The sequence below is a fragment of the Pongo abelii genome, chromosome 21, assembly GCF_028885655.2.
Source record: "Pongo abelii isolate AG06213 chromosome 21, NHGRI_mPonAbe1-v2.0_pri, whole genome shotgun sequence".
Classification (NCBI taxonomy): Eukaryota; Metazoa; Chordata; class Mammalia; order Primates; family Hominidae; genus Pongo; species Pongo abelii.
Window position 1 is genome coordinate 49,997,519 of NC_072006.2, and position 12,344 is coordinate 50,009,862.

At 38.4% G+C, this 12,344-nt stretch overlaps 2 protein-coding genes across 24 annotated transcripts in view; one reads left to right on the forward strand and one right to left on the reverse strand.

Moving 5' to 3' along the window:
• The window catches only part of LOC100451322 (protein WFDC10B), a 93,261-nt gene that overhangs the window by 26,505 nt on the left and 54,412 nt on the right, over positions 1-12,344 (reverse strand). For 17 of the 23 annotated variants that reach the window (XM_054541818.2, XM_054541841.2, XM_054541834.2 and 14 more), the window contains one exon: positions 8,428-8,538. The exons of the other annotated variants lie outside the window; for them this stretch is intronic. In XM_054541818.2, coding sequence (XP_054397793.1) covers positions 8,428-8,538 — 111 coding nt within the window. The remainder of the gene's footprint in view (positions 1-8,427; positions 8,539-12,344) is intronic. 23 annotated transcript variants of the gene reach the window in all.
• Positions 5,250-6,950, forward strand: SPINT4 (serine peptidase inhibitor, Kunitz type 4). The gene is made up of 2 exons (XM_002830360.5): positions 5,250-5,364; positions 6,769-6,950. Exons 1-2 carry the CDS (start codon positions 5,250-5,252, stop codon positions 6,948-6,950), a joined length of 297 nt encoding a protein of 98 aa, XP_002830406.2.

The following is a 12,344-nucleotide window of genomic DNA, read 5'->3' on the forward strand; positions in this document are numbered from 1 at the left end:
ATAGCACTAAATGCCCACCTCAAAAACCTAGAAAGATCTCAAGTTAACAATCTAACATTACAACTAAAAGAAGCAGAGAACCAAGAGCAAACAAACCCCAAAACTAGAAGAAAACAAGAAATAACCAAAATCAGAGCTGAACTGAAGGAGACAGAGACACAAAAAACCCCTTCAAAAAAATGAACAAGTCCGGGAGATGATTTTTGAAAAAAAAATCAATAAAATTGATAGACTGCAAGATAGACTAATAAAGAAGAAAAGAGAGAAGAATCAAATAAACACAATTAGAAATGATAAGGGAGACATCACCACTGACCCCACAGAAATATAAACTACCATTTGAGAATACTATAAACATCTCTATGCACATAAAATAGAAAATCCAGAAGAAATTGATAAATTCCTGGACACATACACCCTCCCAAGACTGAACCAGGAAGAAATCGAAACACTGACTAGACCAATAACGAGTTCTGAAACTGAGACAGTAATAAACAGCCTATCAACAACAACAACAAAAAAAGCCCAGGACCAGATGGATTCACAGCTGAATTCTACCAGGGGCACAAAGAAAAGCTGACACCAGTCAGGCACGGTAGCTCACATCTGTAATCCCAACAATTACACATCTGTAATACCAGCCAGGCACGGTGGCTCACATCTGTAATCTGTAATCAGAGGCTGAGGCAGGTCTGTACTAAAAATACAAAAACTAGCCACGCATGGTGATGCATACCTGTAATCCCAGATACTCAGGGGGGCTGAGACAGGAGAATCACTTGAACCTGGGAGGCAGAGGTTGCAGTGAGCCGAAATCACACCACTGCATTCCAGCCTGGGTGACAGAGTGAGACTCCATCTCAAAAAAAAAAAAAAAAAAAGGAAAAGAAAAAAGAAAAAGAAAAGCTGGTACCGTTTCTACTGAAACTATTCCAAAAAACTGAAAAGGAGGGACTCCTCCCTAACTCATTTTATGAGGCCAACATCATCCTGACACCAAAACCTGGCAGAGATACAACAAAAAAAGAAGACTTCAGACCAATATCCCTGATGAACATTGATGCAAAAGTCCTCAATAAAATACTGGCAAACCAAATCCAGCAGCACATCAAAAAGCTTATCCACCATGATCAAGTTGGCTTCATCCCCAGGATGCAGCATTAGTTCAACATATGCAAATCAATAAATGTGATTCATCACATAAACACAGCTAAAGACAAAAACCACATGATTATCTCAATAAACACAGAAAAGGCCTTCAATAAAATTCAACATCTCTTCATGTTAAAAATCCTCAATGAACTAGATATTGAAGGAAAATACCTCAAAATAATAAGAGCCATATATGACAAACCCACAGCCAATATCATACTGAATGGGCAAAAGCTGGAAGCATTCCCCCTTGAAAACAAGCACAAGAAAAGGATACCCTCTCTCATCACTCCTTATTCAATATAGTCTTGGAAGTTCTGGCCAGGACAATCAGGCAAGAGAAAGAAATAAAGCACATTCAAACAGGAAGAGAGGAAGTCAAATTATCTTTGTTTGCAGATGACATAATCCTAAGATGTAGAAAACCCCATCGTCTTAGCCCAAAAGCATCTTAACCTGATAAGCAACTTTAGCAAACTCTCAGGATACAAAATCTGAGTGCAAAAATTGCTAGCATTCCTATATACCAAAAACAGGCAAGCAGAGAGCCAAATCATAAATGAACTCCCATTCACAATTGCCACAAAAAGAATAAAATACCTAGGAATACAGCTAACAAGTGAAGGGCTTCTTCAAGGAGAACCACAAACCACTGCTCAAGGAAATCACAGAGGACACAAAAAAAATGGAAAAACATTCCACGCTCATGGATAGGAAGAATCAATGTTGTGAAAACGGCCATACTACCCAAAGTAATTTATAGATTCAATGCTATTCCCATTAAACTACCATTGACATTCTTGACAGAATTAGAAAAATCTTTTTTAAAATTCATATGGAACCAAAAAAAGAGCCTGAACAGCCAAGACAATCCTAAGCAAAAAGAACAAAGCCAGAGGCATCATGCTACCCAACTTCAAACTATACTACAAGGCTACAATAACTAAAACAGCATGGTACTGGTACAAGAACAGACACATAGAAAAATGGAACCAAATAGAGGGAACTCAGTAATAAGACTGCACATCTACAACCATCTGATCTTCAGCAAACCTGACAAAAACAAGCAATGAGAAAAGGATTCCCTATTTAACAAATGGTGCTGAAAAAACTGGCTAGCCATATGCAGAAAATTGAAACTAGACCCCTTCCTTATATTGCATACAAGAATTAACTCAAGATGGAGTAAAGACTTAAATGTAAAACCCAAAACTATAAAACCCCTAGAAGAAAATCTAGGCAATATCATTCAAGACATAGGCATGGGCAAATATTTCGTGATGAAAACACGAAAGCAATTGCAACAAAAGCAAAAATTGACAACTGGGATCTAATTAAACTAAAGAGCTTCTGCGCAGCAAAAGAAACTATCATCAGAGTGAACAGACAACCTACAGAAATGGAATATATTTTTGCAACCTATCCATCTGACAAAGGTCTAGTATCCAGAGTCTACAAGGAACTTAAACAAATTTATAAGAAAAAACAAACAATCCCATTAAAAAGTGGGTAAAGGACATGAACAGTCACTTCTCAAAAGAAGACATATATGTGGCCAACAAACATATGAAACAAGGCTCAACATCACTGATCATTAGAGAAATGAAAATCAAAACCACAATGAGATACCATCTCATACCAGTCAGAATGGTGATTATTAAAAAGTAAAAAAAAAAAAACAAAAAAAACACACACAGATGCTGGAGAGGTTGCAGAGAAAAAGGAACACTTTTACACTGTTGGTGGGAGTGTACATTAGTTCAACCATTGTAGAAAACAGTGTGGAGATTCCTCAAAGATCTAGAGGCAGAAATACCATCTGACCCAATAATCCCATTACTGGGTATATACCCAAAGAAACATAAATCATTCTATTATAAAGACACATGCATGCATATGTTCATTGCAGCACTATTCACAATAGCAAAGACAAGGAATCAATCCAAATGCCCATCAATGATAGACTGGATAAAGAAAATGTGATACAGATTAGATATAGATATATAGATATAGATATAGATATATAGATATAGATATATAGATATAGATATAGATATATAGATATAGATATATAGATATAGATATATAGATATAGATATATAGATATAGATATAGATATATAGATATAGATAGATATAGATATATAGATATAGATATATAGATATAGATATAGATATATAGATATAGATATATAGATATAGATATATATGTACATATATGATGTTCTATATATATACACCATGGAATTCTATGCAGCCATAAAAAGAAATGAGATTATGTCCTTTGCAGGGATATGGATGGAGCTCGAAGCAGTTATCCTCAGCAAACTAACACAGGAGCAGAAAACCAAACACTGCATGTTCTCACTTACAAGTGGTAGCTGAATGATGAGAACACATGGACACATAAGGGGATCAACACACATTGGAGCACATCATGGGGATGGTAGGGAGAGGGAGAACATCAAGAATACCTGGTGAATGCTGGACTTAATACCTAGGTGTAGGGATGATCTGTGCAGCAAATCACCATGGCACACATGGTTTATGTATGTAACAAACCTGCACATCCTGCACATGTACCGCTGAACTTAAAATAAAAGTTGAAAATTTTTTTAAAAGATAGCATTTACAATAATATTAAAAATATAAATAAGATTGTAACACCTGCATGAGAAATGTCATAAACCTTTCTTTAAAATATTAATGAAAGTCAAAATAGATGGAAATATATATATATCAAAGACAATATTATAAGGATATCATTCTTTTCCAATTGATTTGTAGATCCAATGCAATTCAAATGAATATCCAAAATAGGTCTTTTGTTTTTGTTTTTTTTCGGTCAGAGTCTTGCTCTGCCACCCAGGCTGGAGTGCAATGGCACAGTCTCAGCTCACTACAACCTCTGCCTCCCAGTTCAAGCAATTCTCATGCCGCAGCCTCCCAAGTAGCTGGGATTACAGAAACTCACCACCATAACCAGCTAATTTTTGTATTTTTAGTAGAGACGGGGTTTTGCCATGTTGACCAGGCTGGTCTCCAACTCCTAACCTCATGTGATTCACCCGCCTCAGCCTCCCAAAGTGCTGGGATTACAGGCATGAGCTACCATGCCTGGCCCGAAACAGGTCTTTTGAATAACTTGATAAACTGACTAAAATTTATATGAAAATACAAAATCCTAAGATAAACAAAGTTCAAGAGATTAAGTGTGGCTTTGGAGTGGGGGTATATAGTGGAGTGAAATAAAGAGCTCAGAAGCAATCCCAAGTAATTAAGCAAAATTATTTTGCAGTTAAATAGAAGAGGAACTCATTAATAAATAGGTCTGGGACCACTGAAAAATGAAAAAGGATCCTTATGTTATACCTTATCAAAAAATCAACATCAGGTGGTTTTAGGGTGTAAAGATAAGCCAAAATTTCAAAACTTTTAGGAGAAAACAGATCCAAGATGTCCTCATGTTCCTATATAACATAGTGTAGTGTGACTAAGAACAAAAACTCTGAAGCCAAGTTCAAATCTTGTCTCTACCACATAATAAATGAGTGACCATGTACATGTAACCTAATCTCTGTCTCCATTTCATCCTTAAATGATGGTAATAACTGTACTTACTTCATAGGGTGTATATGATGATAAAGTATATACAAATTACTTAAAAATAGCACCTGGAATTAAGTAGTACTCTAGGTTATAACTAACCCTGTTACTATTATTATAGTGCTATTGCACTCTTTCTCTTGTGCCATGATTAGTTTCTTCTGTGCATAAAAAGTCAAAAAGAGAAAGGAAGAAATCCTTTTTTAATTCCTTGCTCTGATGATTCTACCCTTCATGATTAAATATATGCAGAAGCTCTGATCCTTAAGTTTCTATTGCTTCTAGATGAACATAGGACTCACTATCAAGGGTCTAATCAGTTTGGGGCCTTCAGCTTCATGGCTGGGTACCCAAGCACTCACTGTTCAACTCCACACCTAGTAATGTCCAGTCCTGGCCCTTGGGGTAGGTGGGCTCAACCGTCTCAAGTATCAAGCCCAAAATATAACATCAGGTGATACCACAACTATCCTGCCTGCTGCTTGCTGCACCATGAAGTCTGCCAAGCTGGGATTTCTTCTAAGATTCTTCATCTTCTGCTCATTGAATACCCTGTTATTGGGTGGTGTTAATAAAATTGCTGAGAAGATATGTGGAGATCTCAAAGGTATGAAGCTAAGGCAGAAAATAAATCCAAAGGTCAATTATGAATGAGAGAGAAGGTATTGGGAGAAAAGTGTGTTATCTAGGTAGTCCAGGAAGGTCTTCCTTTCATGGCAATACCCATAGACACTTAGTCCCTTGACTCAGGGCATTGCTTACACTAGGGGTCCTTTGGATGTTTGATAAGAAAAAACAGAAATGACACAAAGTCCTTTCCAGATGGAGACCTCTTTTATAAGAGGTCCAAAGGACTGGAAGTATTTTGAATCAGAGGTTTTGTGACAAATTTCAAAGATCCCAGACCATTGAAGAGTATGTACTGGGATGAGAGAGAAAGGGGGTTGGAGACAGAGCAAATTAAGACATTTTCAGTATCTGGGCTATGGACATATACAGAACTCTCGGACAGATGATTCCTGTTTAGAGGAGCTCACAATGTAAATGTGAGAGGCAATGAGACTTTCTTCCATAGATAGTGTGTGAAGGCTCAGCGCTTCCAGGGGATGAGAAAGTAGCACAGTTTATACCATAAGTCAGACACTCCAAGTTCTGGACCTGTTCACTTAGCAGATGCGTGCCCTTGGACAAGTCACTCAACCACTTATCATTCTCTTAGTCTCAGTTTCCCTGTGTGTAAAATGAAGATCAGATCAGAAAAGTGCCTGCTGCAGAGGGTATTTGTGAGTATGAAATAAGATTATGCATATAACTTTACCAGAGAGTAAATTCCAGGCTGGCTGCTTGAGTAAGGTGGATTGTCAATACAACCATGATTGTGGCTGTTCCAACCACTTACTGCCCAACTCTTAACAATAAAAACAGGGTTTGCCTCTGAGAAGGCAAGAAAGGAGAAGATGATGGGGTATGAGGATGAAAGAGCATCACCCCAAGGTTATGCATTTTAGCATTTTAGTATGCATCCTGCTTTGAGGATAGCAGCAGGCACGGTTACTTAAATTTTGAAGTATAGGTAGTATAGTGAATGTATGAAAACTGGGGAGGAGGCGCTCTGAATTGCATGTCCTATGTGGGCAATTAAAAGGAAAGGAAGATCATGTGGGGAAGCAGGAGGATACTGTACTTTAATAAACTGTTAAGATAGGAAATGTAGGGAAGCTCATCGCCCTGCCCAAGCTAGTAGTGGAACCTCCTTTTTCACTGATCACTACTTCTCCTTTTCCAATATACTGCTCATGACAACAACCTGGAATTGTAACCAATTTGCATTATGCAAGGGCAACTTTTCCAAGTAACTCTAATTCCAAGAGAAAACCACATGTCTTTTGGAGTCCTTGAATATAAGAATAGTTCCAGGCTAAACGTAGGAATTTTTAAGGGCCCATAAAGACAAGTTCTCCAGCTGAGTCTTAACCAATTCCCGCTAACTCAATGGGAACCTCTCATGCAGATCCCTGCAAATTGGACATGAATTTTGGAAGCTGCTATGAAGTTCACTTTAGATATTTCTACAACAGAACCTCCAAAAGATGTGAATCTTTTGTCTTCTCCGGCTGTAATGGCAACCTTAACAACTTCAAGCTTAAAATAGAATGTGAAGTAGCCTGTGTTGCAACATACAAACCACCGTAAGGAATCTAATCCTGTCCTTGGTCCTTGGGGGTAGTAAAAGAAGAGGTTTTGACATCCTAAGATAGAGAAAATTGATCAGGGGCTAACCTTGCTTGGAGTGGGAAGAGGGAGGATTGCTCAAACAAGAAGTTTTAATAGTTGGGTTGGCCAGGCGCAGTGGCTCATGCCTGTAATCCCAGCACTTTGGGAGGCCGAGGTGGGTGTATCACCTGAGGTCAGGAGTTCAAGACCAGCCTGACCAACATGGAGAAACCCCATCTTTACTAAAAATACAAAATTAGCCAGGCATGGTGTCGCATGCCTGTAATCCCAGCTACTCGGGAGGCTGAGGCAGGAGAATCGCTTGAACCCGGGAGGCAGAGGTTGCAGTGAGCCGAGATCGCGCCATCCATTGCACTCCAGCCTGGGCAATAAGAGCAAAACTCCATCTAAAACAAACAAAAAAAACCCCATATTTGGGTGGGCTGTCAGGATCATTTGCTCATTTTGCAGTTAGGAAATCAAATGCCCAGAGAGAAAATAATAGCCACCATCTATTGGACAATTACTGTGTGTCAGGCACTGCACTAAGCAATTAACATCTATTGATATAATTTAAAATTATATCAAGGTAGGGCCAGGTGTGGTGGCTCACGCCTATAATCCCAGTACTTTGAGAGGCCGAGGCAGGTGGATCACAAGGTCAGGAGATCGAGACCATCCTGGCTAACACGGTGAAACCTCGTCTCTACCAAAAATACGAAAAATTTGCCAGGCGTGGTGGCGGGCACCTGTAGTCCCAGCTACTCGGGAGACTGAGGCAGGAGAATGGCATGAACCCGGGAGGCAGAGCTTGCAGTGAGCCAAGATCATGCCACTGCACTCCAGCCTGGGAGACAGAGTGAGACTCCATCTAAAAAAAAAAAAAAAAAAATATATATATATATATATATATATATATATCAAGGTAGATGTATATCATTATTTTTATGTGACAGATGAAGAAACCAAGTACAGTACAAGTAACCAAGCATCTCGAGGTCACATTATTAAATGGCATAGCAAGGTTTCTAACCAGAGCTGACAGTCACAATGGTCTTGACCATCTTACATGGACAAGGTCACCCAAACCAAATTCTTGCACTCTCATACCTTTGAACTCTTCATAGCAACTTGCTGCTTTATACAACTAAGCTCCCAGCCCATGCTTGACTATTTCCCAATCATTGGAAATAGAAGGTCAATGGTGCCTAACAGGGCTATGTTTTGGCTGATTCCCAGGAGAACTGGCTGGAGAGTGGCCTTGGGAGTAACTAGAAGGCAGAAATGTTGTTTTGTTCATTTTATATTCCTAGTGGATCTTTTCAGTGCCTGGCACATACTAAGCAATGATTAAGTGTTAAGTGAATGAAAAAGTGAAAGATTAATCAATAAAATAAGGGAAACATTGAGATAGAAGGCATCCTCTGTGCTTTCCCTAGGATAAAAAATGACCTACATTAATCCAGGGAGACCTTCCAAAACCTGTAACACCGATTTGGGTTTTTCTTTCCTTTGCTTAAACAGGAGGTGAGAGGATGTGAACTCATGAAGTTGTCTGCTGCACCATCTGAAATAAAGACACAAGAAAATTCAGACTGATTTTGAAATCTTTGTAATATTTCCATAACACTTTCAGCTTCCATCTGTTTGCTATTTTCCTGACCCTAGTTTTGTCTTTCCTAGAAATTAACTGTATGATCATTAGAATGAAAGAGTCTTTCTGTCAGCCCTGGCTCTCTTAATTTCTCTCCACTTGTCTTATCTAGATTTGCAGAGCTGAAATGTCAGCTGGTCCCATCCATTGATTTCCCCCTCACTCCTGAGCCATCCCTTACATATGCACACTTAGCTTCATTTATCCTAAACTGCTAAACTGTTTCAGGTTTGACAAGTCTGCACAGGTTTGCATCATCTCCCCTGTCAAATTGAACTGGTTAGTGGAACCAAAGTACCAAACCTATACTTCCTTTTGATCTTGAAATCAAACCTAGCAGCGAACTGCACACTTATGTGAAATGTCCCTGCACTCATAACAAATTTTTCTTTGTCGTGTTTCCTGATTCAAGTCCCCCAATTAGTTTAATTACCTCCCAACCTGGTCCCTGTTTAGGAGTAATTATATGGACCTCTGTCATTGCTATTTGACTTGATTATAGTCAGTCCTTCTGGAAAAGAATCCTCAACTTCAGTCCGGTGACTATGTTTCAGCTACCAAAAAATGATTATCCAAACACAGGTTCCCAAATCTTCTGCATATAATGCTACAAGGTTTGGCATGGCCATGATCAGCCTAGCTGTAAGATTTACAGGTTGACTACTTCACCTCTGAATTTTTTCAGGCATCCAAACTGAACCTGCACTGAAGTAGGAAAACCTATCCTGGCACCTGTTATTACCTTCTGCATACCTACCGTGTCCATCTTACAGACAAAACCAATCCCTCACCTGTGAATCACAACCTGGAACAGTGGAAGCTAGGGCCAACATTGTAAACCAGTGAGACCATAACTAGACACACAAGCCTGATCTCTGCTCCATCTTAAGACTAGGAAGATCAACACCCTAAATTAAGATGCTTTTCTGCAAAAATTATGGTAACTACAAGATCATACCCTCAACCAGACAGGGTTTACTCTGAGCAGGTAAAGTGCTAATAACCCAGTTGATTCTGGTATATTTCAACTTCCATGAAGATCCTAAAATTATAGATCATTCTTGAGCCCAGCCAGCTGCAAGACCCTAAAATAATAGAGATGAGACTAATCCAGTTAGTCCACATACATAGAAGTTCTGAGATTTTCCTCTTATGAATCGTGAAACTGGGTGTCCCAGAAGCAGACAGTCTTTCAGGGACAAGATAGCATATTTCGGGAGCCTGTTTGCTTCCTACTTTAGCCAACTCCTTGAAAAGTCAGAGAAGTAAAAAAGGGGTGTACAGATATGAATAAAGTCAAGACTAAGAATCCTCTGAGGAAAGAAGGCAATTGTATCCTGGTGAGAAAAGGAAATAGATGCCCAGTACAGATTGCTGAGCATCAAAAGTGAGATAATGAGTTGAGTAAGAGCTTTTGAGGCTTTTGAGTTGTGTTGTTCTCCCCACCACAAAGATCTGGATCAGTCATTGCCTGCTCTCTTGCCAAATCACTAACAGCCACAAAATACCACAAGGGTGTTTGAGATAACATAATGGTCGTTCCAGAGTCCAGCTAGAGAAGTATAAAAGCATAAAAGAAGTGAGAAGCATAAAAACAGGTGCAACTGAGCTAGCCAGACTCAGAGTTTACTGTTTTCTCTTCCGCTTATATACACTAAGGTTTATGTGACTAAAACTAAGAGGAAGAAAGGTTCCTAGAAAATACATCTAGGACAGAAGTGTAGATATTTTCTCTGGTTGGAGGTGGGGGGAGGAAGATAGAGAAATAATGTTATTTAGGAAGAAGCAAATGGAGTAAGGAAGCCCAGGTTGTATCACTGCAAAGTCTCTTCTCTGGAATTATCTACCACCACCACAACCACCCTTGAATCCACCAAGAGCAGCACAAGTTAAAAGAGCTGGGCTTTGGGGAGCTAAGCTATTAAAGTGCAAAGGCATAAGAAGGAGGCTGGGCTCAGTGGTTCAAGCCTGGATTCCTAGCACAAACCACTGCTCAAGGAAATCAGACAGGACACGAAAAATGGACAAACATTCCATGCTCATGGATAGAAAAAAATCAATATTGTGAAAATGGCCATATTGCCCACAGTAATTTATAGATTCAATGCTATTCGCATTAAACTACCATTGATATTCTTGATAAAATTAGAAAAAAACTATTTTAAAATTCATATGGAACCAAAGAAGAGTCCGAATAGCCAAGGAAATCTTATGCAAAAAGAACAAAGCTGGAGGCATTATGTTACCAGACTTCAAACTATACTACAAGGCTACAATAACCAAAACAGCATGGCACTGGTACAAGAACAGACACATAGAACAATGGAACAGAATAGAGAACTCAGAAATGAGACCACACAACTACAACCATCTGATCTTTGACAAACCTGACAAAAAAAAAAAAGCAATGAGAAAAGGATTCCCTATTTAGTAAATGGTGCTGGGAGAACTGGCTAGCCATATGCAGAAAATTGACACTGGACTCTTTCCCTACACCTCATACAAGAATTAACTCAAGATGTATTAAAGATTTAAATGTAAAACCCCAAACTATAAAAACCCTAGAAGAAAATCTAGGCAATACCATTTAGGACATAGGCATAGGCAAAGATTTCATGGTGAAATTGCCAAAAGCAATTGCAACAAAAATAAATAAATAACAAAAAAAAAAAAGCAATTGCAACAAAAGCAAAAATTGACAAATGAGATCCAATTAAACTAACGAACTTCTGCACGGCAAAAGAAACTATCATCAGACTGAACAGGCAACTTACAGAAATGGAGTAAATTTTTGCAATCTAGCCATCTGACAAAGGCCTAATATCAAAAATCTACAAAACACTTAAACTTACAAGAAAAAAACAAACAATCCTATTAAAAAGTGGGCAAAGGACATGAACAGACACTTCTCAAAAGAAGATATAATATGTAGCCAACAAATATATGTAAAAAAGCTCAACATCACTGATCATTAGAGAAATGAAAATCAAAACCACAGTAAGATACCATCTCATGCTAGTCAGAATGGCAATGCTGGAGAGGTTGCAGAGAAATAAGAATGCTTTTACACTGTTGGTGGGAATTCAATTAGCTCAACCATTATGGAAGCGAGTGTGGTAATTTCTCAAAGACCTAGAGGCAGAAATACCACTTGACCCAGCAATCCTATTACTGGGTATATACCCAAAGGAATATAAATCATTCTATTATAAAGATCCATGCACGCATATGTTCACTGCAGCACTGTTTCAAGGAATTATTTAATTTCATTCTTAATTTCTTCCTTCACCCATTCAGGAGCATGTTGTTTAATTTCCATGAGTTTACATAGTTTCAAATGTTCCTCTTCTTATTGATGTCTAGTTTTATTCATTTTGGTCATATAAGATACCTGATATGATTCCAATTTTTTTAAACTCTTTGAGACCTGTTTCATGTCCTAACATATGATCAGTCCTGAAGAATGTTCCACATGCCAAAGAAAAGAATGTGTATTGTTCAGCTACAGGATGAAATGTTCCATAAATGTCTGTTAAGTTCATTTGGTCTATGGTACAGTTTTAAACCTAAGTTTTTTTGTTGATTTGCTGTTTAGATATCAGTCCAATGCTGAAAGTGGGGTGTTGAAATCCCCAGTGATTATTGTATTGGGGACTATCCCTTTAGATCTAATAATATTTGCTTTATAAATATGAGTGCTGCGGTATTGGGTGCATATA